Source organism: Atractosteus spatula, chromosome 8, assembly GCF_055471065.1.
Source record: "Atractosteus spatula isolate fAtrSpa1 chromosome 8, fAtrSpa1.hap1, whole genome shotgun sequence".
Lineage (NCBI taxonomy): Eukaryota > Metazoa > Chordata > Actinopteri > Semionotiformes > Lepisosteidae > Atractosteus > Atractosteus spatula.
The window spans coordinates 54,886,903-54,914,753 of record NC_142713.1 but is presented as its reverse complement, the minus strand read 5'-3'; the positions used below and the strand labels follow the sequence as shown (position 1 = coordinate 54,914,753).

Genomic DNA, 27,851 nt, shown 5'->3' with positions numbered 1-27,851 from the left:
CTTGAAAACTCCCAAGCTCAGGTCAAGCCTAAGCTGCTGCTCACTCCAGGTCTTTGGCAGCAGTGAACTCCCTCCTCTGTGTGCCAGGGCACAGGGGATAATTGTTCATTAGTTTCAAAGCTTCTGCCTTGGGAATTCCAAAGGGAGTTTTCATTCTTTAGTATAAACTATTGGAACGCAGACAATGTGTCTTTTCTGAAGGGAAAAAAAAAAAAACACCGGGTCCTTCAGTCATTGTGCTTTAGCCAGAGTGCTGGACATAATTAACCTAACTTGTGTGTGTTGGCAGGTAATCTGATCAGCCCTTTAACTGTAGTGCCCATGACCTTCACTAACTCCAGTTGTATTTCCAAACTCTACAGTGTATGATCAAAGATGTGTCATCGTGTATAATAAAAATGGGTATGAAAGAACACCATTGGACTGTGTGCAAAACCAAGACATCCATCCATTTTCTAATCTGCTTATTCAGCACAGGGTTGTGGGGGAAGCCAGAGTCTAACCCAGCAAACAACGGGCCCAAGACAGGAAAACCAAGACATATGTCCCTTTTTTACCCAAACTGAAAAGCATTATAACTAGGAAAGTATTTCAGCACTAGAAATATATGGATTTGAGCTGAGGATTAAGGCATCATCAAATCTAATGCATTTTTTAGCTTCAAATGATTTTTTAAACTATTCTGAAATATATTTTTCAAACCTCCCTACCTTCTATGCATGTATTATCTATCTTTTTGCGCCTTCTCAAATTTACCCAGAAGACAGCATCTATCTTTTTCTTTGCTGAAGACTGCAGAATACACTTTCATGCTCTGTTACTCTTCTGACGTATGAAGGCAGTGCATTGCCATGCTGTGAGGGAGAGGAGAGAGATCAATTAAGTATAAATGATTAATAAAAATGAATGGAATATCAGGGAGTACATCAAGCACAAAACACTGATCACAGATTTACATATTCCTTAAAGATAGTTTCACAATAGTACAGCATAATGTGTATCAAATGTCAACTCTATTAGAATTGCATCTCATATATCTGGAAACACAAATGTTCCTCCCCGATCAAACGACTGAAGCAGCCCATGGATGACTAAAAGAAATGGCTTGATGGGATTGTGAAGCCAGCAGCCATATCACCCTGCAACTCACAACTGGCAGCACACTGAAGCTAAGCAGGTGTGAGCCTTGTCAGTACCTGGATGGGAGACCTCCTGGGAAAAACTAAGGTTGCTGCTGGAAGAGGTGTTAGTGGGGCCTGCAGGGGGTGCTCACCCTGCGGTCCATGTGGGTCCTAATGCCCCAGTATAGTGACAGGGACACTATACTATAAACAGGTGCTATCCTTCGGATGAGACGTGAAACCAAGGTCCTGACTTTCTGTGGTCATTAAAAATCCCAGGGTGTTTTTCGTAAAGAGTAGGGGTGTAACCCCAGCATCCTGGCCAAATTTCCCATTGGCCCTTACCAACCATGGCCTCCTAATAATCCCCATTTATGAATTGGCTTCATTACTCTGCTGTCCTCCTCACTGAGAGCTGGTGTGTGGTGAGGGTACTGGTGCACTATGGCTGCCGTCGCATCATTCAGGTGGGGCTGCACATTGGTGGTGGTGGAGGGGAGTCCCCATTACCTGTACAGCGCTTTATAAGTGTAAGCAATTATTATTATAATTAAATTACTGGCAACTAAATTAAGAAGAATAGAATAGAATGGCATCCTCATATTTCCAATCTAAGTTCTTAATAATACTGTAGAATGTAACCCTGAGACTATGTAACAGGCAAGGTTAGGAGTTGTGTAAATTTCCTCTTTAATCCAGATTCAGCCACTTGATTCTTGCAACAAAAAACGAATATAAGAATGTAAGAAAGCTTGCAAATAAGAGGAGGTCATTCGGCACATCTAGCTAATGTATAATTAGCAACTATCAAACTCAATCAGTTGTGTGACATAATTTCCCATTGAATGCATCCATTAGAAATTAGAAATGAAAACATTGGAGAAGTGAAAAACATTGGAGAGAACAGGGAAGCAACACATCACAAAAAGCACACAGAACCATATTGAAGTTCTACAGTTTGCATTCAGAAAAAGAAGGGGAGTGGCCGAAGCAATATCCGCAATGTTAAATCTGTTCTTTCGGCATCGTGACCAAGCAAAGGCATTTATAAGAATCGTGTTGATTGTTCCTCGACATTTAATATAATACACCCACTGTTGCTTGCCCAGAAACTCTCAAAGAACATCGATTGAAACAGTAACTTAAAACAATGGGTCCTATACTTTTTAACAAACAGGTCAAATGGGGGAAACAGTTATAGTATCAGACACTACACTTCTACTGGATCAACACAGGGCTGTATCATGAGAGCAAACACACAAACATCTCATTAAGGCCTGCTGACACAGGTCAGCCGACACTGGTCAGCTTTTTAAAGGATCCAGTCATGGGCCCAATTTAAAAGATTTTACTAAATGGTGTGATGTCTTATCTTTGAAGTTAAATGTCTTGAAAGTAAAGGATCTAAAAATGAGAAGCAAAAGTAATCGGGGGGTCTATCAAATCAACTTAATTAGCCTCTACCAGCAAAGGGTTGTAAAGAGAATGCTCAAGTGTGTGGCTCACCCCTTCCATTGTGAATTTACACTTCACCAATCTGTGAGATGCCTCTGTGTCCCCAGGTGTAAAAGTAATAAGCTCAGGATCTGCAATATCTCTGCCAAACTACTGTATGCAAAGTAACTTTCTTATCTCCTGTAACACTACTGGACCATCTTCCCTATTGGTAGTGTTTGTCTTTCTTGCTGTATTGCTGTATTGGACTGCGCCATAACATGAATTTCCCCCAGGGGATAATAAAACTTGAACTGAATTGAAGTGTATTTTGCTGTTCTTGTTCCTCACCTCTTGTGCTGTCCCAGTATGGTCCGTTTTGCCCTGTTTTTTTTCCAGTTGTACTCTATTCCAGTGAGTGAGTATGCAGACTGTGTACAGTGCTATGCTGTGCATGTGGCTGAGGGGGGTGCCATTACAGCAGCTAGAAAGCTGAAGATCTAACTTAGATTATGCTACATAAAAGGCGTTGAACCCCATCATGGTGTGCTTCGTTAATACAGCCCTACTGGTGCTTGCTAGTACCATAATGTATTTTTAATAATACAGAATAGAAAAGGCAAAAAAATCTTATAATTATGAGAAATTTGTAACTAGGCTGTGTTTCTCACCTGGTATTACCTTTTCTTTCGGAAATCCGATTGGAGGATGCTATTAGTTTTGGTGAACTAAGTCATAATTAAGAATTCATTATTTTTATAAAGCTTTTTTATCCCACAGGATCCCAGAATGTTTTACATACTGTAGAGGAAAGGACCTTCTTCAGCCACCACTGAAGGGCAACACCCAAATGGGTGGCACATGGTAGCCATTATGCACCAGTAAATCCACTACTTAATAAGTCAGGTAGAGAAGGGAGAAAGGTTTTCCTTCATCAATTGAATTAGGTAGCAGTTTTAAGAAGACCGTATTGTTGTATATGGGTAAAGTGGAATTTACCCAGGATACCAGGGTTAACACACCTATTCTCAGTAGAAGCTCCATGGCATCTTGATTGATCTGGTATACAGTAGATTTAACTTCTCATTCAAAGAATGGCACTTCCTACAGCAATTCAGGCCACCTACTGGCCCTTGCATACCACTTAGAGCTGCAAACTGGTTTCGTTCTGATGACTCTCCACTACTGACCAGGCCCAACCTTGCTTTGCTTCTGAGGTTACAAGGTGGGCGATGTTGCTGGCAAAGCAGGCAGCCACTTCAGGACAAAGACATAGAGCCATTGTTTGACAGTCTGGATCTGAATCCAGGAATGGGTTCTCTGCTACTATTTCTAACAGCAAACAATTAATCAAGGTTTATTTATCAATGCACTAACAGCACACAGCGGTGTCGTCTGCAATGAAATGCTTTGTCCGCGAGCTCGTTAAGAGGGATAGAAGAGTAGAAGGACAGGAATTTAGAGGGATTAGATTAACGGAAAGAAAAAAGAATAGGATACAATAAATTACACAATTGCAATTTACAATACAATTTACAGATTGTGCGAAAGTAACACAAGGATAGGAGGTATTTAGTGCTCTTCATATGTACTATAACAGACAATGTGAGTTGAAAAAAAATATGATCCATTTCTTCTTTCTTATGCGATTTCTGCAATACTAAAATCAGAAATGTTGATAAAATATTAGAGAATTGTAGAGGTATTTGTAATTGTATAGATTCTAGGCACCTTTAAATGTGTTATTGCAGTGCAGAACTGTTCTGAGTCCAATTCTGCTGCTCCTACTCTCACTGGACATGAGTACAGTAAATGTGCAAATTAAATCTGTGAGCAGTCAAAGAGCATTTCTTCTGTCACACCCACTTAAGAGGTTTTCAATAGACTTTAAATGTGCTGCTTGGCCCATGTGATCATCCCTGTAATAGAGCAGGACTACACAGCACTACTGCAGTGATAAAGACACTAAACAGCAGGCATAGACATCCTGCTGCAAATATACTGTACAATAGGGCTGGCGAGGGATCAATTGGGAGTAAACAAACTATGCCAGCCTCCAGAGCATGTGAAAAAAGGCACTTATCACCTCTCTCTGTACTCTTCTGCCTGCGAGGCTCAGTGCTACATGCTGTGCCAAGCTACACTAACCCCTAATACAACAGACAGTACCTCCCTGGTGCCTCCCAGGCTTGGCTTACAGCTATAACCAAAGCAGCTGTTCATCATAGTTCTTGCTCTGCGAGTCCTAGTCATCTAACACTAAAGGTTACAACAACGATTCCTAACGTTGGCAGGCTGTGGTTTGGGTTATGCTAAAATGTTTTCTTGCAACATTAGCAGAAAAGAGCAGCAATGTTAATGTTAACAATAATGTTAATGTTAACAACAAGCTTTTTTTCCCGTAGAAATCTTTCTTGGATTGTTTTTAGTAAGTTATTGGGATATCTATATACTTTGAAATTACACTCTGATAACTGCACAGTGTTTTAATGTGACACAACTGTGACATTTGGACAACTGTTGTAGGGTCCTTTTTCACAGGATTCTTCTTTCTCAGATTGTGTGAAAGAGTTTCTGATACATTACTTGTGTATTGGGCTGGGATACATTAGCCAGCAGTGTGCCATGCAGTTATTTTAAGATTGAGCACAAGTTAGGAGTCATATTTTGACTGTTGTCTCATAGCTTAACTGCTAATTATGCCTTATCATCGCTCTGTTATGATTTCGCTGTGCATCAATATTCACCGTACTGTGTTTTTGTCATGGAATACCACAGTAAGATGTAATTAATGGAGAGTCAAACTCTCGGTCATTGCCTTCAGTTTTTAACAAAAGTTCCTCTGGAATGATAGCAACTAAACTCTTCCTCAACTCTGTTACTCAAGCTCAGAATTCTCCATGGCCTCACTTTCTGAAAGAACTTTCTTTCTGAAAGATTGTAAGCCACTCTTTTGTTCATGTTTGTTTTCCTGCATCCCCTCTTCTTCCCATCTCCACCTCTAAAGCTGCCCCTTAGTTATCTCCTCACTCTGTATGGTGACCCTGCCCTCCTCATCCTTTGGCCAGGAAAAGCCAAGAGGATTGAGATAAAGTTTCTTATGCCTGATCACCCAATAACCCATACAGTAGATGCAGAAGTACCTTTCCAGCCTTTACAGCCATAATGAAAATACACAATGCATCTAATAGGTAGCAGCATGAGTACACCAGGTTCAAAATATCAACACTATTATTAAATGAAAATAACTTAGGAATTAAAATAAAGCAATAATCACTTCTGTTATGGCTAGCAGAAAACACCAATAAGTACTAACGATAATGGGAAAACAACACAATTTATAAATTTCTTTTTGTATGTAAAAGCATACTATATGTTAACCTGATGTGAACTACAGATACAGTATATAGAAGATATAAAATCCAGTTCTGCAGTGCAACAGATATTTTGTTCAACTTGTAAAATATGAAGTTGAACCTTTTTTGGTATTTTAAAATAAAGATAGCCGGTGCTTTTCAGAAACCAATTTCCTAGCAAAAGACACTCAGCTTGATGTGTTAAATCTTTTCATTGCAGTGGCACTGAACTTCCAGTCCCTGGGATTGCCGATGGATTTGAATAATGGAAAGTTCCAGGACAACGGAGGTTGTGGATACGTTCTGAAGCCACATTTTATGAAGACTAATGAGACGAGTTTTGATCCAAATTGTCTACAACACAACTTCAAGCCTGTATATCTCCTCATGAAGGTACTGCCTGCATTACACTGCCTGTTCTTAACTGACTTTGCTTTTTTAGGTGTGTGAGTTTACAGAAACATTATCCAGTGGCTTTGGGAAACAGTTTTCCAATCAGTGTAATCAATTATTGTAGGCATTTGGAGCCGAACATTATGTTGAAATATGCACATGTATAGAAAATTCGTGGAAATTGCATTACACATAATTTGCTTGTTTAACTTTAAAAGATGTTGTGTTTAACTTTTGAGATGAGCTATGTTATAAACAGTTTGGAGCACATATGCTTAATACAAAAACATACAGTATATTTTCTAATTATTGGCAGTTAAATGTGCTCTCCTATTGACAGGATCTGGATTCACTACTAACATTCACCTGTTTTTACTTATTCTGACTCATTTACTGAACTGTGAATTTGACATTTGCACTGACTGAAAGTCAGTTAGTCTGCATGGGAATAGGGATATTCACATGTGCACATTCAATAAAAAGTCAAGGATGCTGATGCAACACTGGAGCAGGAATTTACAACATGTGTACCTGGTTAGTCCACGTGACTAGACCAAGGCTTTCCTGTTGCAATTCACTAACACCAATTAAGATGGATAAGAGCTGTGAATCAAATACTGAGCTTTCGTGGAGTAACTCACCTGGCTGAATACAATGACAGCCTGTCCATAGGGACAGTGATATTAAAGTTTAATTTCCTCCCAGGTTTTTGTTTAAAACTCCATTTTTCCAGAGAAACAGTCGAGTAGGTTTCATAGGCCTCCTTAAACCAACAAAATCTTTAAGTCTGTGCAGGACGGTTAAATTAGTGCATTTAAATCCTCACTGAGGTACTGTAACACTTTCCTGAGGTATTGTGCTGTTGATGATTTAATGTGATCTAAATCTCCTGCTCCACTGCTGCTCTTAAGGACTTGACTTCCAGTCACAATGGTCTTATTGCACCTGAGCAACATTTGTGCCTAACTCTCTGAAATTAACATTAAAAAGATGATGACCTGGAAAGACATGAAAGACATGAAATAACTATGGAAATGTTTGTGATTGTTAATATTTTTCACCTATTTCTAGATTTGGTATTTGCATTATGATGAGTTTGATTTAATCTGTAAATGTATGCTTTTACAGATCTGATGTGTTGTTCTTCTTTAATGTTTGTTGATGAATTGTATGTTATTTGTAAATGGGGAACCTAAGACACAAATTCACTTTTAGTGGACAACAAAGTTAGTCTAATTTAGTTTGCAATTCTTTCTGCAATAATAATAATTGCTTACACTTATATAACGATTTTCTGGACACTTCACTCAAAGTGCTTTACAGGTAGCAGCCATACAGCAGCCATAGTGCGCCAGAATGCTCACCACACACCAGCTCTTAGTGGGGAGGAGAACAGAGAAGCCAATTCATAGATGGGAATTATTAGGAGGCTATGATTGATAAAAAGCAGGGAGAAGTTTGGCCAGGACGCCAGGGTTACACCCCTACTCTTTTCGAGAAATGCCCTGGGATTTTTAATGACCACACAGAGTCAGGACCTCATTTTTTCCATCTCATCCGAAGGACGGTGCCTTTTTACAGTATAGTGTCCCCATCACTATACTAGGGCGTTAGGACCCACATAGACCCCAGGGTGAGCATCCCCAGCTGGCCCCACTAACACCTCTTCCAGCAGCAACCTTAGGTTTTCCCAGGAGTCTCCCATCCAGGTACTGACCAGGCTCACACCTGCTGAGCTTCAGTGGGCTGCCAGTTGTGAATTGCAGAGTAATATGGCTGCTGGCGATCTGTAAGGATATTGAAAAACAGATTTCTGACTGGACCAAAAAGCTTTGAAAATCCTCTTCTAAATCACTTTAGAAGAGAGTTTTGAAATTTCTACAACAGGATGGCATTTCAGCCTTCATCTGCAGTTAATTGAAAATTGGCTACCACTAGAAAACACTTCTGTTCAGGCCATTTCAAAAGTAATGACCAGCAAAAATAGTGACCGGGACACAAACTTCTGATTTTTACCAGGATCATTCTCCAGGTTCAGACATCATACTGTTTGAAACTGTTTGAAAATCCCCAGTCTAGCTTCTATGATCTCCTGTTAGATGAGTCAGTTTGTCACTTTAGAGGACTCAGAAGCAATTTAGTGTTATATGAGATGTGACTTCAATAGAAGCACTCAGTTAAATATCTTTAGAATTAAATATATGCAGAAAAAATTAAATAAGAGCCTAAATATGACATCAGCAATAAAGATCATTTTAAATGATCATACAAATAGTTAACTCCAGTAAGCACAAGCATGAGCCAGTCCAAGCCGAAGGCTTCCCTCACCAAACATATGTACTGCATGGGGATGGTTGAGTGGCTGGCAAAACAGTAGCTAATCTGATTTTGTGTGCTTGTATTGACACAGTTCTGCTGTTGTTCGATTAATCAGGCCGTGTATTGCTGCTCTGAGAGCATTCGCTCCCTATTAGGGACACATTGCATAGCCTGGTCTTAAGGTTAGGTTCTGGTTCAGTGCTTTTCTCAAAGCCAAATGTATGAAATTCACAAAGGATAAGAACCTTCAATCTGAAAAGTGCTCCCACTGAGTGGAACACATAATGTCTTTACAGTATTGAACAAATTTACAAAACAACGTCTGCCACTTGTAATATTCAACAAAAAAGCTAGTGAAAAGACACGATTTTCTTCTTGTACAGTACATAAGGGTATATACATACAGTACAGTACCACTGACCATGCTTCTGATCATAGACTTACAACCATTGTTTCTTGAACCATGATTTCTCTTAATCTCATAAACTACACTAGACTGATAAATGGGCAGGAGGAATCTAATGAAAAGTAGGCTGTTTCCTGATTTTGGCTGGTTGACACTGTTCCCTCTGGAGCTGAGACTCCAAGATAAATCACTAGACTGTGGCAAGGGGTGCCATCTTTTGTACAAGACAGGAAACTCTCTGTGCCCATAATGGTCATGAAAGCTCCCATGGCACTTTAAACTTGCTATTAAGAGCTACATCCAAACTACTCTCATAAACATGGTCTTGCTTAAGAGTCATCTTACTCTTCTTGCATAAAAGACCCACTCCAGGTCTCCTTTCAAACAAACACCTGAGTGTCAATGGAAATTCCAGACTGAAAAAAAAATCATGAAATTAATGGTCTAATAAGGGTCACAATTTCTTAATGTTGTACAAAGCTGTTTAATGCATAAGTGCATCATTAAAACACAAGTGCAGCAATGTGCAGCAGTGAAGGTCAGGAGAACATATGAAAATGGATTTTAGCAAGGTCCAGATTACTTCTGTTTTTCACAGCAGGCCACCTTAATTTTCTCTAGTCGGATTCCACTGAGCTTTCCATTATGCCTCCCAATACATTGCAATTTAGAATTCATCGTACAGTGGGAGTTAAGGAAAGGAAAAATGTAAAAGGCTAAGGTAATCACCTACTGCATGTTATACTGAAAATGTCTCACCGTATTGCTTGACAGCAACCAAAAACAAGAAGCAGTTTAATCATTTATGTATTTATGAGAATGTCTATCACAAAAGGACCAGAAAAATCCAGTTACGTAACAATCAGATTATCACTGTATTAAAGATGTAAATAATGCAAAGAGACAGATCATTTTAACTGGGATAGGGATGTACAAGCAAACCTGCATTACAGAGCTGCTCCACTGACGATCCCCCTGTCTGTATTGATAAGTCTGGTCTCATCTATATATTCCCTATAATAAATAATGTGTTGGCAAGTGATCCAGGGAAATAACGAAGTCATTTACTGACTGATATAAAGAGTTTTAATCATATTGATGCAGAGCAATACTCCACTCCTTGTTCCCTACAGGCATGAGCTTTGAATGTCAACATCTATTTTTATTTCAGCGCAATTAGTTTCTTATATTTTTAAAAATGCTGGAGAAGTCTAAGAGAACAAGAAAACACACCAGTGCGTTTCATGCTAAGAGAAATGACAAATAACTGAAAATGTTTCTTAAATGTGGTGGTAAAACCCTTAAAAACAAATTGGATTTGTTTATTTGATTACATCTTACCTCCTATTTTAGATATAGTATGTTCTTAAGAATACTAGGGATTTTCCGCATTTCAAAATGTTCAACGGAAACAATATTTTACACTTGACTGAAAGAAAATGATTTTGATAGACTAAACAAGACTTGAAGTAGTTCAGGTGGGGAGTTCCGTCAGCATTTGTAGGCTGCAAAGGAACAAGTAATAGGTAATAAAGAAAACACAATGTTTCAGCTGTGGAGCCTTCTTCAGTTGTCAGCATGGAATAAACCTATTACTTGTTCCTAAATAAGACTTGGCTATTTATTATTCTTCCTGTATGTACTGTACTCTTCCTGTTTGTAATTTAAGAACAATGAAAAGCTTAAGTGAGAGAATTCCAGTCTGCCCAACTACAGGAAGTTAATTTAGTAGTAAGCAGCTAATTGATCCAGGAGGATCTCATCCAACTGTTTCGTTAAAGATGTCAAGCTACTACAGTAAATTGGCTTCAACAAAATGGCTGGGGACTTGTCCCATACCCCTTCGATCCTTTGCATAAAGAGGTACGGTATCTGCTGTTGTTGGTTTAAAATGGACTTCCACATACTTTTCTTTTATATCCTCTGGTTCGAGTTTCACTATTTATTCTGAAGAAGTTCACTAGAGTGACTTTGTCCATGCCTTTGAGGATTTTTAATATTTGAATCAGGTCCCCTCATAATTTTCTCCGAAATTCTTCTACCAAGTATTTAAAATCCTGTGTAACACCAAAGAGGCCAACCAGAGGGATAAACCTGACTTCTGCACCAAACAGGGTACAATCTATAGTTAAATCTTTCTTCCTATAAGTCCGATCCTACAAAGTGAATAGGATTCTATCTCTAAAAAATGTAGGGGTGGTCACAGATGTCATAAAAATGCAGGCAAAAAGACTGTGTAAACATGGGTCTGTACAGCTGAATTGCTGTGTGCCAAAAATGATAAAAACATTCAAATACAGTGAACTGAAGTCTTTCAGGAAAAGTCATATAGTAGTTTCAAAAGACAGCATACAGTACACCAGGCTTTGATACAGTCACACAGACAAGGTACAGCACTCCTGCCAGACTAGACAAAAACTAACATGCAACCCCATGAATGCCAAGTAGAATACCTTTATCTCCACCCCCATCTCCAGCTGATGGACAGGAAGTTCATTTAATGCATTTACAAGCTCTGTAATTCTGACACAACGTGGTTGTGGACAAGGACAAGGTTGTGGATGCACAACAGGTAAGACAATTAAAAACAACCAATACCTGTACATGCCCATTAAAGGCACAAAGAAAGTGACTTTGCTCCAGGATGACAAGGACAATAGGAGAACAAGTGAAAAAAGGTTTATGGCAGACTTCCACAGAAGCCATGTGACAAAGGTGTGCACCAGCCCTTCTTCACAATTCTGTGTTGTTTAACTGTTTTATAAAGTGCTTATTCCTCATTTGCTCATTATATTTGTCTTAATTGATTTGTTGTGTCATTAGGGATACTTGTTTCAATTTTAGCGCTCGATTCACTCTTCTTTGCTGTAAGCAGCATCTCTTTAAATCTCATTCCTTCAAAGTCTGCTTTCCTGAAATTGTAAACTTTTGATTTGGACTAAATCTTACAGTGTTGAAGTGTAGTTCAAAGAACACCAGATTAGGATCACAGTTGCATAATGGTTCTCTCATCTCTCTTTGCCTCATTCTGTCTTGATTGTTTAAAAAGATGAGATCAATATATTTTTTGTCCTGTAGTTGCTCTGACAAACTGGATAGGAAAGCATTATTTACCATGTCTACAATTTCAGTGTCTGCTGCCAACATTCTGTTACTAACTTTCTTTTGTTCTCCCAGATGGGTAATTTGCTTTGTAAGCAGGTAAAAGACATAACACAACACATAATCCGTTTAACACAACCTGAACCAATACACAAATAAAAGACAGGAAAAAAATAGAAATAAAGTAAAATATACAATCTGTGGTCCAAATTAAATGTTAAATGCTGAAGGAATAAAGGATAATTTAGTTCTATTGTACTTGAATCTGAGTAGAACAAATGTATTCCCAGATGGAAGGCGCTCAAATTCACTATGCAAGGGGTGGTCATGACAGTAAGTGATTATATGGGCCTTCTGCACTATTTATTTGATGTAGAGGATTGTAAGTGCTAGATATTGTGCATAAGTAAGTTTGCTGGTCACTATTCTGCTCAGTCTTTTTTTATTGTGTATGTTAAGGTTATCAAAACCAGGCTACTGCAGTGAATGTAAGCACATTCAATTTAAGTTCTAAAGAATAAAGTTATCGTTGTAACACACACATTAAAAGAGCAGAGCTTTCTTAGGAAGAATGTCTGTTGGCTCTTCTTATATACATATGACATCCGGATTTTCCTAAGAGGTTAGCTTGTAATCATAATTATAACTGTTGACAATATCAATTTATCACTCCTAAATGACTGTTGGTTTTGCAACTGGTGGTGCACCTTTCTATATTCAATTATTATATCATATATTTCAACACAGTTGAAGGAAGAGTTGTTACATCATTCAACAAAATAGTCATCCACGGGCCCTTAATCTGTGTCTATGTTTATGAGGAATCTGACAGTGACACAGGCACCAGCAAACTTAATGATGTGTCTGTCCTCAAAGAGCTTCTACTGCTGTCTGTATAAAGAATGTAAAGGATGGAGGATAGCACACAGCGCTAAGGAGACCCAGTGGAAAAACAAAGCTACTTTAATATACAGCAACACTATTTTCCTTACTCTTTGTGATCTGTTGGTCAAAAGCCGAAGATCCCACCTACAGTATGTATAATATCAACATCTACACAAAAATTTGAGAGCAATCTCTCCACTAATATATGTTGTTGAATGGTGTTAAAGAGTGATGAGAAATTTATAAAGACCTGACATGTGTCTTGGGATGGCAGTCTGCCTTCTCGATGTGAACACAAGAGATTCAATGATGTGAATGTAGCATCTTCTCAACTCCTCTGTTAGTACTGTAGGCGAACTGCATGGAATCCAGTGGTTGTTCTACTTGGTGGTGCACATGCCTTTTAACATTTTTCTAAAAAAAGAATTCATTACTAAAGAGGTCAATGCCACCAAGAAATGCCACAGTCTATGAGAGGAAAGTTAAAGAATCCTAACACTATGCATGTGTTACAGTGCACAGGGCTCAAAGGAGATCTTGGAGAGTTGAGCGGTAGCGAGAAAGGAAGGGGTAATAGCTTCGAGCAGGCAAGCCACCGACTGAGATCAGAAGTTAGTCATCAGTCAGAACAATAAACGGAGAGTAGAAAATCCGTCTTGTTTACTGGTGGTCTCAGAAAAGGTCCTGAGAGACATCAACAAGTTAGCTGAAGCTAACACGGTAGCTTGAATGCCAGGGCTCCGATGAATGGGAGAATCCTGCCTTAATGGGATGATTGGCTGCTGGATTGAAAGATATTTGGCTTGATTAATAGGCAGCCAGATCTAGTTCGTATGAGGTTTGTGGCTGCATCCACATGTGAATGTGCTGGTTGCCACTGGCGACGGCAGGATGCAAACTGCTTCCAGTACAGGTGTAACCGAACGTTTTTTAAAGAGTCTGACCCATTTGAATTGAGAGACTCTTCATCCCTGTAGCAGTCTTAAGCTTCCCTGACTTTCAGTTATCTATGTTTCTTTGATTCCATTTCCATCATTTGACATCTGTGTTTGGCTTTTATAATCACTTTCCCTGAAGAATCCTGGCCCATAATTGACAAAATGAGGACCAGGTCATCCTACAAACCAAGATCTCTGTCAGTTATTGAAAAGGTCAAAAGGCTGGGTTTAAATGACAAGATCACCAGTCATGCAGTAATGTGTTCTAAGTCTAAACCTGTTCTATGTTGGAGCTGTTATTTTAAATTTAATTGAGCAAGACCACAAAATTACATTTAGATTTTTTTCAAGCTGGCAGTCTTGGTGCAAAGTGTATGTGTAAAATAAGTGAAATATTAGGGTTTTTTAAACTGTTTAGCAACAAAATGACAATTACCTTACTTTTTTAAGGGTTATCAGAATTTATCTCAATTGACTTAGCCCTTTTGTCCTTCATACTGTACTAGTAAATATCTGATAATAAAACTCTTCTGACTGTTCCTTAAAGTTAAAATCATTGAAGGGAATGGAATTCAAGAGATCACTGTCTCATAATCACATAGACCAGAAAATGAAACTTACAGGAGTGACTTAGGGATGGATAATTCACCTACTCAGATCCACTATGGTGAATAGACATGGAGATTTAAGTCTTGCTCTTATGATCCTACTTATGAATCATTGGTTTGTGACTGGAAACCAATTGAAACACAATCCAGATCAGTGATAAAGTGCTCCAGCAGCACTCCATTGGACAGGACACAAGGTCAATGATTGAAGTGCCTCCAAGAAAAAATCCAAACTTTTGTAAATTCCTCAACCTTTATTAAGTGATCAGAGATTTCATGTTCCATCCGGTGATGGCTGGGTCCAAACTTATTAAATCCAAAAGATCTTCAGTCCCACAGCATGTGTCCATGGATTTGCTTTGCAGTGAGTGCTTCTAGGAATGAAACATTGATGAATGCTGGTTGATCAAGCTTTGAAATTTCTATCAATCAATGACCCTCTAAAGTGCAAACCAGTGTTCATCATCCACAGACAGTGTTATAAACAGGAAATTAAGAATTGTAAGTAATGCACATGAATTGCACTCTGCAAGTTCCAAAGCTTTCTGAACAGACTTAATAATAATACACAGTTCAGTTTCCATTCCCTTCAGCTTCACAAGGAGTCTGTTAGTCTGTCTTTTTAGTTCTCTTATCAAGAGGATTGGCCACTTTCTTTTCAGAAGAACCAGAAACCATACCTTACTTGTATGGAGGAGGTAAAAAAAAGACAAGAAGCTTTCTGTAGAATCTTTAGAATCCAAAATCAGTCTGCATACTCTCCTTCACCAGTACTTCACACCTGAATCATGCTGCAGCAGGAGATTATGTCAGGTCTCTGAATGTTTGGTATTGAGAACAATTAAACTCTACTATTACTATTACTATTTGTCAAATCTAATTTAACAATAACCTGAGCCACGATAAAATGAGAATATTTTATTTTAAACCAAGTGCAAACCAGGTGAATGCATGTATTTTTTATAGTGTTAAAGCACAGTCACTAATCTTTGTACAGGGAAAAGGTGAAACTATACTGTAGGTACTTAAATTCCCTGGTGCCTCACACAGGAGCTATTAGCACTTAGCAAAGCTTTACCCCAGTCATTTTTCACAGATAATATGTACAGTATGCGATCCATACATAATTAAATATCTGTTTGTGACCGGCCCCATTCTATTCATCTTCCTGACTCATATTTAAAATAACATACCCAAATGAGCATTTTGTATATAAAGAATTATTTATATCCTCAATAAAATGTCAGCAATAAATATGAAATCTCCACTTTGTAGATTTATTTTATGTGAATATCAAAAATACTTGGAGCAGTACAGATATGTATACCGTTGCTTTTATTTTAATGAATTAAACAAATCCACATTTCAAAGGTTTTTTAATGATTGCAAGTCCAGGGGATGTCAGTTTGGGCATTGTGTCATTTTGCTCCAATTATAGTATTTGCCTCTGCTTTGGATTCCACTCTTTAACTACAGTAGGTCTGGAGGTTTTCACTCCTGAGAATAGAAGCCTAGAGTTCTAGAGTTCTAGAGTTTCCCTGAAGGACATGACGTGTTAAAGCACTACTCTCAAAGAAGAGTATTTGAAAAGGTGAAAAACGTGCAAAAGGTTCCCCCAATGGGCTGTGACAGGCATGTCCATCATTGTGGGCCCACCTGGATCAATGCCTTTTAGTGGTCACCACCCACTGTGGCATCACAAAATGTAGTGCTGATTACAGATACTGTAAGAAGAAACTATTCTGAATTTCTAAGATTGAAGGCCCATCAGAATAGTCAGGATTATTTTTCTTTAAAAAAGGCCACACATTATAAGTTATGTTTTAATGGGTAAATAGATGTTTTATAAAACAAGGTATTGTTCTAAAATATGAATGAATTCACTTTCAGTTTTTTGTGGAAAGCTGTAAAGAGGCGATGGAGAAGTCTAAGGTTATACTCAGCTTATTCTTTTCATACCAATAACGTGCTATCTTTGTACTCCTCCAAAAAAGCGTAGTCATTTGCATCAAACAGAAGAGTCTTTTCTGTGCTTGGTAAATGGCTATATTTAAATGACATAAGATATGAGATAAATGGCCTTTGGAATGTGATTTATAAGGAACTGTTCAACTGAAAATGACAGGACATGGTAGCTTTGATTCAAATAGAGAGTATGAGATGTTACAAAGTCCAGTCATTATACCCAAGGTAAGGTCTCTCTACAAAACACTGGGTATGGCTTCTGGGGGTTGCAATCGATAATGAGCCATGTGTATTCTTCACAGCATTCTTTACATGTGTGCTTCAGTCTTCCACCCTGAGCTAACTGCCCCTCCACTATCAGCAAGATTCTAGATACAGCCATAGTGTTGAAGCTACAGTATAGTCATTTCAATCCTTTGAAACTGTAGAGCCTGGCAATCACAGACTCACATGAAATTCACTTGACAGATCACCACCAGTCAGTTCGATTAAATGGTAAAATCGGCCTAACCCTTTTAAAGTGCAGAGAGGCATGTTACATCCTGAGAAGCTCAATGGCTCTAAGTGCTTTACAAAACTGAAGCACACCGTATTTGGCACAGATCGAAGGAGTGCTTGAAGGATTATGCATACCCTCTTTAGACGCACTTTATGTTTGTATTTCTGTGTTCCATTAAAAACCTGGTCCACATAATGAGGTTGAATTTGTCTTTGAGCAGGGAGACTCCAGCACCTCAGCTGTAGATAAGACAAGGCAGCAGACTCTGTAATTACTGTACCAGGATGCTTTTCCTACACTTTTATTGTGCTGTGCTGCTCACTGCAAGCCTGCATGTGGAATACAGTATTAAATTACCCAGGACACCTGATATCACATGATTCAGTCCTGCTATCTGCAGAACTGGTGCAGATACAAGCTCAATTTTTAGCTGGAAGACTTGCAGAATTAGAATTTCCCTTGACTCTATTATTCATTGTACCTATGTTGACTGAGAGAAAATCTTGCACCACTTCAGATAGATAAGACCGATATACAGTAAACTCCTATGTGTTAAATCCCTCATAATTCTGTATTATACAATAGTCACTTTAATACAGAAGATGTCAAACTTATTGAGGACTTGTTAAACCACTGGGGAGCTCAACAAATCTGAATCTAAATTGCCGTCTTACAGTTATGCAAATTCCATTCTTCTCATACCTACCTTATCATATAGAATTGCATTAATTCGGAATGATGAAATCAGCCTCTTTAAGCAAATGATTCTGTAACCCTAAGTGAAAAATACCAACAAGCATTGCTTGTATTGTGTGTGTGGCGTCTGCGTGAAATCTTTCAGAGCTCTCTCTGTGAGCTGCGTTGACATCTACAAGATATCATACCAACATACTTCTGTCCTGAAGTTCCAGATAATTTTTTTATTAAAAACCCAGCTTTCTAACTGTTGAAGAATAAAGTGCCTTTTAAATTGATTTTTTAATCTTTATTAAGGTTCAGTGTATTGAAGTGGATACTGTTATCACAACATACTGACAACCTAATGTAGGAAATGAGAAGGAAAGGATTTAGTTGACTATTTTAGCCAACTTTTGCTAATATGGTTATATTTTGTGATACTAACAAGAAAGCACACGTACAACTATTAGAATGACAGGTAAATGAAATAACATAAGAACTCAGCTCTTAACCTTTAATTGCAATCCCTCTGAGGGTCTATGAAAGCCAAATCAGAAAGATGGTGTTTTGTGAACGAAATAACCACTTTAATTAATTCCTGGGAAGCACAGGAACAGAATGCAATACATTATGCTTGTTGGCCATAGGGTGCCTTGGAGCATTATGGATCTTGTAATTTTATGCATTCAGTACATGGATGGAATATGGCATGTAGAGAACTGCTATGACTGAAGACTAATCTAACGCCAATCAGTTTTAAGAAAAACGGTTTATTTGTAGACATTTTACCTTAGTAACAGTATTACAAGTTGAGTTCAATGTCTGAGGATAAATTAATTTCAGTGCTAAAATATAGAGATTTCTTCGTTTTTAACTGAACTTAATTGTTTAGGAATTGTTAAATATTTCTTTTTTACATAAAGTACATATAATGTATATGTGTTAATAGAAAGGGGTTCAAGTTTCCTTTTGTAAAGATTTCATTACCCTCTGGTTTTTCACTTTATGGGTGATCATACTGTACTGCTTTCATGAAGCACACAAAAATATTGAGAGTCAGGCTTTGATGAACATATGCAGTTATTTAAAAAATGAAGTCATTGATGAATAATGGGCTTCTAAGTGCTTCAGGTATTCATCTACTCGTGCAGTTCTTTCTTGCAGTGCTGATGTCATATGCTCAAACGGATTTTGTTGACAAGATAGTAAAACCTCTTAACCTTGAAGCTTTTAGGTTACATTGCAGTTGACAAAATAATGTCACAGTTACTAGCATAACTGCAGATTCCATTTGGAGAAATGGTGTCAACCCAAATGCGAAACAACATTTTCTGAATACTAAAGAGCAATAACTCACAATATCCCCCATCTATCGCTTTGCTGGAGTTTAATTCATTAGGAAAGCTGAGAATTGTGAGAAATCATGAATGAGAAAAGTTGAAACCTCACATGTGTAATATATTGTACAACTAATCTGTATTCCAAAAGAGTACAGTACATCAGATGCAAATAGTTTATTTTTTTAATTTTGTGTTTCTGTAGGTCATAAGTGGATATAACCTTCCTGTCCCCAAAAACAGTAAAGGAATCGACCCCTATGTCCGTGTGGAGATTCATGGAACTCCTGCTGACAACTGCAGGAAACAAACAGACTCTGTAAAACGCACCTGTGAGTAAGAATGTGCTTCTTCACCTCAGAATGTTGCAACTGCCTTTGCTTAATAGTACTGCATTCCCTTGCAAAGCTGTAGGTCTAATGAAAGGTATTGCAAGCTTGTACTTTAAAGGAGACAATTCAAAAGCAAGGTTATAGAAATCTGGTCTGTAGCAGCTGTACCCATAGCTCAGGTAATCCTGCCTTGAGATCTGGTTGAAAGTTCATGATAGTGTTCAAATGGGAAAAGAAATTGTTTACTACTTTTGATGGGCAGATCAGATCGTTGTTGGCTAATTAATATAGCACAATTCAGCAAGCATTACCAAGCATTGATTGGATTGTTAATAGTTAACAACTAACAGTCCATTTGTGAATGTGCTAACATAGCTTCTGGCTGTTTAATGAAACCCTCTGCCATCTGTTTCCATTAAAACCATTTTGACATTAGTACACTTAAAACTCCTACAGTACTACAGTAATTACACAAAGCCACAGCTGGCAGTCCATTCCTCAGTATTATTATATTAACCTTAACTGGATAAACAAGGAAATTCTTTGGGACTAAAGTACCATCTTACACAGATTAATAAACCCATTACCTGGTAACATAGTCTCTGATGGTTTAATTAAGCTTTTAATTGATTGAGAGATGACTGGATTGTTGCTTTACATGAGGACAGCAGTAAAGCTGTGTTTAAAGAGCAGCTTTCAAAGAAATCTGCAATCATTTTGACTCATGAAAAAAAGTCATTCATCAGCAGAATTCTAGTTTCTATAAATGTTGTTTGATCATGTGACCTGACAGTGTCGTATTACTTCAGCAGTTTGATCAGCAAATAACAAAGAAACGTCATGTGTTACTGGGCATTGGTACAGTGTGTAAGAGCTGATCAATATAATTCAATGAGCTGTGGAACACAATAGGAAATATAATCCATATAGTTACATAAAGAAGCATGAGAACAGTTCCAAACGTGAGAAGACCATTTGGCAAATTTATCCTGCTTGGCAATAAGTGGATGGGATACTATCCAGCCATCTCCTGAAGAAGCCAGGGAATCGGTTTTAGCAACATGGCTGGGTAGCTTGTTCCAGACTCCCACAACCCTTTGGGTAAAGAAATGCCTCCTGTTCTCAGTTTTGCTTATGTGTAGGTTCCATTACAAATAAAAGGACCCAGCCCCCCAAAAAAGCCAGCATTTTAAAATTCTAGTACTTTGTTAGACCACATGTAGGTTGCTTCACATACAGTATTCTTATGTTTCTTTCAGAATATGTAAATTCTTAGAGTCTAAAATCCCGCCACGAGCAGTGAGCTGTGGTATGAGCATAATTGCTGGTGACAGCAGGACTTTCCTTTGAAATTGGCTCTAAGCCCCTCTTCTCTTTTTATTCAGAATTTAGAATCACTGATTTTTTTTGTTATCCATGAATATGAAAAACTCATGAAAGGCTCAGAGATACAGTCCCTGAGATCAGACACAGGCCAGAACAAGGACGTCTAGGCCAACTCCTCCAACCTGCCCACCTTTGACTAATTCACTACCACGCGTCTATGAATGGCTTTTAGCTCTGTGCAGGAGCTTCAGCGCTTATTGCAGAAGAGGTGCCTCCCTCCCAGACAGCAACACATGCATGCATGTGCCCAGGAGGCCACAGGGGGTGCTGTGCAGCTGTGAGCTGAGAAACATGGAGATTGATCCTACCCTACCCTCGCTGGTGCTCAGCTAGTTGTGCACAGTAACTTGGGGAATCCTTGTTCATACTGTAGATCATAGAGCTCAGCGTGTGCTCAGGAGGATACCTTTTTCCAGTTGAACTGCTCAGAAGACTCCCAGGTTCTTCTTCCATCCATCCATGACTTTTGAAATCCATCAAAGTGCTCAATGCCTGACATATTGGATGTTGGTACATTTCTTTTCCTCTATACTATAGATTATGACATTTTTACAGGCTGACACAGATATTGCAGTCTGTATTGTCCAGTGATAAGATAAACATATAACAGGAAGAAATAACCTACAGCAATATGGTCAGTCAGACAGATTCATTGAAGAAAAAACTCAGAACAGGTGGTGTGAACGCTTATTACTTAATTTACAACCCTGTGAGATATTTATGGAATGGGTTTATATCGCTATAAAAGTAATTTATGCTCTGTCCAGTCTCATCTAATGAATAAAAGCTATTTTGCATTGTCCAAAGTACTTGCACAGACTTTGCTTGGTCCTCTGAGTATGAAGCAATGTCAGAATGAGGTTTGATGCAGCAGAAGAGATTGAAAATACACACTAAGGCTGTCACTAGAGATTAAAAAAAATAACTTAGTTTGTTTTAATTAGATATGATTATTCTTTTGAAATCTTAGGCTTTGTTTCAAGATTTCCAAGTCTCTGAGCACCACTTCATCTTATTAGGCCAGGATGCTCTTTCGTCATTGGATATGAAAACTTCTGTATTTATTTTTAAACCGGTTAAACCTTTTCAAATCTTTCAATCTGAATCGCTCTCCTTATTGTGTAACTTTCAAAAGTCAGGTTTTAGTACAAACGTGCTACAGGCTGATTTGATTGTAAACATATAAAGTTGCATCAATGCCTTTGAGACATTTTCTTACAGGAACAATTTTGTACATTTTCTGTATCACTGGTTCTGCTGAGTCATCTAAATTATCCTGCTCCCCGTGTTTCTACAGAAATAACTTTAGAAAGGAAATTAAATAAAAGCCTTTCCTGTCAATAGTTTATTTACTTAGTTCTTTATAAAAAGTTTGCTAGGAAAATTAACAATAATAGTAACTGTTAGACAGAGCTTTTCAAGGCACATCATTTCCAGGGTCTGTACAATAACACAATTAGACAAAACACTGAAGGCATACAGTGTTAACAAACTGCTGACAATTTTAGAGCTGTCATATTTTTTTCCCATGAATCATCTTCTGCTTGATAAGCCCACATTGAAAGTATAAGAAAACTAAAACATAATTTTCAAATAATTGTGATTTTGTCATCGTTCATTACACTGACGGGGCATTAAAACAATTACAAACAACTGCAATTTCCCTGATGGGCCAACTGAAGACTGCCTGTCTATCCCTACTCCATTGGATTTGCAGTAATCTAGAGACAGTATTTCAGTATATTATGCAGCGCAATACATTCTCACTGGTACAGCACAGTTGCATGCAATGAGTTAGGCACGGCAAGGATTATATTTTAATACCATCAACAGCACTAAAGTCACCTTTGCACGCATGTTGGAAGCCTGTGAGCATAGCCTTGGTCTTTACTCAAAATTGCTTCCATATATCAGACAGACATCTGCAAGGAGCAGAATCCATAGCAGGAGCATGTGACATTGGTCATCAGCATGGCTGTGGAACACAGGTCCATGATGGCGAATTATTTAACCAAGAGGCAACATATACATAATAAATAGAAAAGGCTTCAATATAGAAGTACAGTGTAGAATCCCCTCAACAAATGGAACAACATCAGACTTAAGATTAATGAATAAGATTTATGAATAAATAATTGAATACAAACAGGAGCCAGACTAATGAGGGAGTTACCTTTGAGTAGGTGAGGTACCAATGTTAGGAATAAGTTCATAACAGGGTAGTGCAGTCCTGTCACATGTTCTACACATATTCCAGGGAAGGGGCTGGGTCACACAAAGGGGAGTGGAGAGGTTTTCACTGAAAAAAGGAAGCTTTCATTTAGTTTTGTTAAATTAAAATACCAACCAGTTCACAGCGTTTCTCAGCACATCCGAACAAATGCTGTGGCTTTTGCAGAGCAAACAGAGGTCTTGTCTCCTGCTCAGGTCTTTCCTCTTAATCCCTCAGAACAAAGCACCCAGTCGTGCATCTTATTTAATGGGCTCAGTCACGCTATCAACATTTTAGTTATTTTAATATAACTTCCTTTCCTTTCTAGACAGAATGGTGAGGAAATCAAATCAACTGCTGCACCCTGAGATGCTTTCAATAACCTGAAATTAGTACAAATTCCGTTTCTCTTTCATCGTAGGTGAAAACCACAGTAATTTAATCAGCAATGGGACCCAAGCAATAAACTAAATATTGCAGAACTGAAGAGGCCGGTGTTATTTTTATGTCCTGAAATGTAACGCTGACGCCTTATGTCTTGAAAGCAATATTGCAAATTGGGAGCTGCAATTTCTAAAAGGAAGCCAAGAGAACTTTGCTCTTTTTCCAGCAAAACTATCATCTGTTAATATAAAATTAATTCAGATTAATTGGTTTCTACCTGCAAAAACTAATTGTGCCTTTTAAAACGCTGCAAAAAGGAATAGAGCTACTGTATAAAAAATGCTTTGTTTTTCCATTTCACTTGGTACCTTATTTAGAGCCGGGAGATCTCAACAGAAGTCTATCCCCTTTGCCTCAGGAGTAGGTTGTGATTTATTTAACCCACAGTACTTGTACCTTTAAAAGTGACTTCCCAGTAACATGAGGCTAATTTAGATGTCTTTTATCAAAGGAGTTCATTTTTAGCTTTCTGCCTGCAGCATAGACCTGGTGTGTGTTGGGAAAAAGGCAGTAAGGACAGTCCTGTGACTTTTGGTGTTTGTATTAACTCTGTGACTTAGATGGACTGACAAAAAAAAGGAATTCTCCAGAGATTTAACATGTTACCTAAATAAATTACTGGGAGAGGTAAATTTAAGCAGCTACAGGTAAAGTCTCCTCAGTACCGAATTCCTAGCTTCAGCTTTTTCTACTGGTCTGTAGAGTAATGGGTGAGTCCTACTGTGTGTGTTAAAGTAAAAGCTATTGATTGCTGACACCTTCCTCTTAAGCCATTGGGCCTATCTGTAAGGCCAGGGACTCTAAACTCATGTCTAGTAGAGCTCACGACAGACTTAAAAATTGAATACATTTTAAGCTGATAAGATAAACATTGATCATTTTTTTCTCTTCTTTACACGCAATCAGCCTTAAATCCACGTTGGGATGAAAACATGAACTTTGCCATTCAAGTGCCAGAGCTTGTCCTAGTGCGCTTCGTTGTCAAGGACCAAAACAGCATCCTGTCTGACGATTTCATCGGACAGTACACTCTGCCTTTTACCAGCATGAAGAAAGGTAAACTCGCTCCAGCCATCTGTACATCCTACTTGTCGTTCTAATTATTTTTGATAAACAAGTTTGGGATGGTCTGCAAAACCAGAAAATATTCCTAATTTTAAGATCCCAAAACCTGTATTTCTTTGATTTAGAGAACATGAACCAGGACTGCATTGCAATGCAAACACTCTACTATATATCACTGTTGAGAATTAATTTTCTATCAGTGGGAAGCTGGTTGCATCATATTTGCCTTCTAACATCCTCAGTGCAACATGTCATTTTAGCGTGTCTAGACAGGTACAGTAAGAGGTGCAAAGCCTTTTCCTGTTCATATCTTTGCCATCAAACTAGGAGGCCTTGTTCTTCCAGTTACCTTCTCTCCCTGCTTTCTTTTAAAATGTTAGTCATCAAGGTTGAGCTTATCTGTGAATCCCACAATCTGCCAAATATTTATACGTTCGTGAAAGAAGAAATGTGTTCTATTAAGTTACTAAAGCAATTTTGAATCTGCATTGTGACAAATGCCATTTCCTTAGGTTAACAATTGACTTCTTCACAGCATCCTCTTAGGACTTGCTAAATTTATATCTGGCTATCAGCACAATATCTGGCTTTCAGCCTGTTCTCCTGTCCCGCACCTCTGTTAAAAGAGGTGTGCCAGGATTAAATATTCCAATATTTTATGGAAGAGTGCTGTCATAGGTCAAATTCCCCTACTGGAGTCAACTTAATGTGAGTCATTAGCAACATCCTAATAATGCTGAAACAGTTTTGAGCAGCAGCTAATATTGTAAGCACTGTTCTGTCGGCTTCTCATTCTACCAACAGTCCCAAAGGTATTTCACACAACTGCAGTTCATTTTATTTTCTTATCTTATGCCCATCCATGCATTCTGTTTATGGCAAGGCATAGCCTGACTGTGCGGTGCTTTGGTCTCGAGGTTTCCTTGATAACAGGAGATGTGCAGAGCTGTGCTCCCAAGGACAACTGGTCGGCCAGGAAACTCTCGATTCCAGAGCAGCTTATAGCTGTGCGTGCTTAGCCAGACAGAGTCCTCTCTCATCATTTTGTATTGTGATTGCATCCACAGGTTACCGCTGGGTTCCACTGAAGTCAAGGGAAGGTTACAGCCTAGACCCAGCTTCGCTCTTTGTTTATGTGTGGTACTGTTAATAATGCAGGTGCTCCATACATCCATCTCCTGGACTATGGGAATCATACTAATGTTCCTAAGCTCCTTTCGCCTCTTCACAGAAGGGAAATTGTACATTTCCTTCTTTGACACTTGGCATTTCATTAAAACATAAGCCATGCACATCCACTCCTCCAAAAGTGTATTTTCTTGTTGTTTTTTTATAATTACAATTATTTCTGCCCATCTGTGTCGTCTGCTTTCTGAAGCAATCCGGAGGTTTGACACACATTTAAAATGATGTCCTTGCTGAAGGTGGCTTATTTAGGGTCTCCATTGATGTATTTCTTTTATGTAGTATTTCATTCATGAAAATTAGACAAAGTATAAGGATATGTTTGCTTACGAAAAGAGCAGGATAATAGTGGTGAAAATAAAAGGAAAGGAAATACAATATATTGTATGTAAATTGAACGCTATTATTTAAAAAACAAAATAATACAGATTTGAAATGAGAGTTTTATGCCTCCATGTTAAATTACTCCAGGACCAAAACAATATTTTGTGAAAAGGTGCAACATCCGTCTTAATATTTACTAATCTATCACACTGGACTCCACGTCACATTAGTTCAGGTGGGTAGCTGCGTCAGCATGCGTAGGCTGCAAAGGAACAAGTAATAGGTTTATTCCATGCTGAAAAAAAGAAGAAAGAGAACACAACGTTTCGGCCATGGAGCCTTCTTCAGGTGTCACCTGAAGAAGGCTCCACGGCTCCACGGCCGAACATTGTTGTCATGGAGTGAACTTCTTCAGCTTTATGGTGAGCCGCCATTCCTTCCATATAAGCACCACAGGCACAGTTTGTCTTGCACATTTTTCTTGACAAGAGCTTTGTTAATCCAGCTGATTTTGCTAAAAATACTGAAGGACAATGTGCTTTGTTCTATCATTAAGGAATAAAGGAAAAAAGGTCTCTATTGTTAAAAGACAATACAAATACATAAACACATAAATGTCAAGCTTTTTTATTTCTAATTGGTAGATATAAAGATAATACCAGTTTACTAATTTAATTAAAGTGTATTTATATGATATTGAAACCTAAATATTGTGCACTTGCACTTGCTTTATAGGGTTACAGTTAGATGCAATATAGTGCCTTCATCCTTTTTATATGTGTCCAAAAACAACCTGTTGATTATTTTGTGGTTGGTAGTCAACCACTACCAGAGAAATTCAGCTACTGAGGGGTTTGCGTGAAGTATCACATTTTTGCTAAATTTCCAAAAAAGACTCATTCAGAGCAATTGCCCAGAGAACAAGAACTTGGATAGGGAAGACCATTTCAAGATGACAGTTAAAATACACAGCACGGTGTTTAAGACTGAGGGAGGAAATTGGAACAACAGGAGAAAACCACATGACCTCTGGGGTAACATGCAAACTCTTAAGACAGGGTAACATGCAAAGCCCAGAGGCTGGAACTGAAGCCACGACCCCAAGGTGTAACGAACAGTTCTTTCCAGACCCTATGCGGACGACACAATCCGGGGTTGAGTGAGAATACAAGAGGGAAAAAAGGTATGCAGGAAGCGGGGATGAAAACAGGGGGGCATGTCCATGAAGTGCTGGTGGTCGGGGGAGGTGTGGACGAGGCAAACGATCCAAATCAGAGTCCAGTGCGAAATCCGGGAAAAGCAAAAGGTCTAAAGCCGGGAGGTCCATCCGAGACTGACAGTTAAAAACTGGAACCGGGTCGGAACCGGCAGGGGGAACGGGAACAGGAACAGAAACTTAAAAACATAATGGAGCCAGGCGATTGCAGGTCCCAGGCTCGCACGATACGGGAATCAATGCAGAGCCCCGAACTGAGTGGGTGTCTGGCTTTTTAGGAGGGCGGAAAGGAGGCTGGAACAGGGGGCAGGTGCACAAAATAGGTCCGAAGTGAAAGAGCCGGAGCGCCCTTAAGGAAGAGGGACTACAATCGTGACACAAGGGCTGTATGATTATCACCATCCACTCCATTCTGGGACACATCGGTGGTAAACCCAAATTCCTCATTTATATCAGCGACTGCTTTGGTATTTCTAAAATCTCAAAGGTTACGTTTGAGGATATTTTAATAACAAAGCCAAAACACAAAAGAAAAAAAGCCTCAAGTGCATTTAAAAAAAAAAACATTTTCTCTTCTGCACTCACCTGTAATTAGAGTGCCGTAATCGAGTACAGTACATGTCAAGAGCTCAGGAGTATTTCCCAG

General features: G+C 38.6%; 1 protein-coding gene across 1 annotated transcript in view; it reads left to right on the top strand.

Annotated features, from left to right (window-relative positions):
• The window catches only part of LOC148829858 (1-phosphatidylinositol 4,5-bisphosphate phosphodiesterase zeta-1-like), a 75,554-nt gene that overhangs the window by 40,510 nt on the left and 7,193 nt on the right, over positions 1–27,851 (top strand). Inside the window, exons 8-10 of the mRNA XM_088923768.1 lie at positions 6,132–6,304; positions 19,247–19,373; positions 24,322–24,471. Coding sequence (XP_088779894.1) covers positions 6,132–6,304; positions 19,247–19,373; positions 24,322–24,471 — 450 coding nt within the window. The remainder of the gene's footprint in view (positions 1–6,131; positions 6,305–19,246; positions 19,374–24,321; positions 24,472–27,851) is intronic.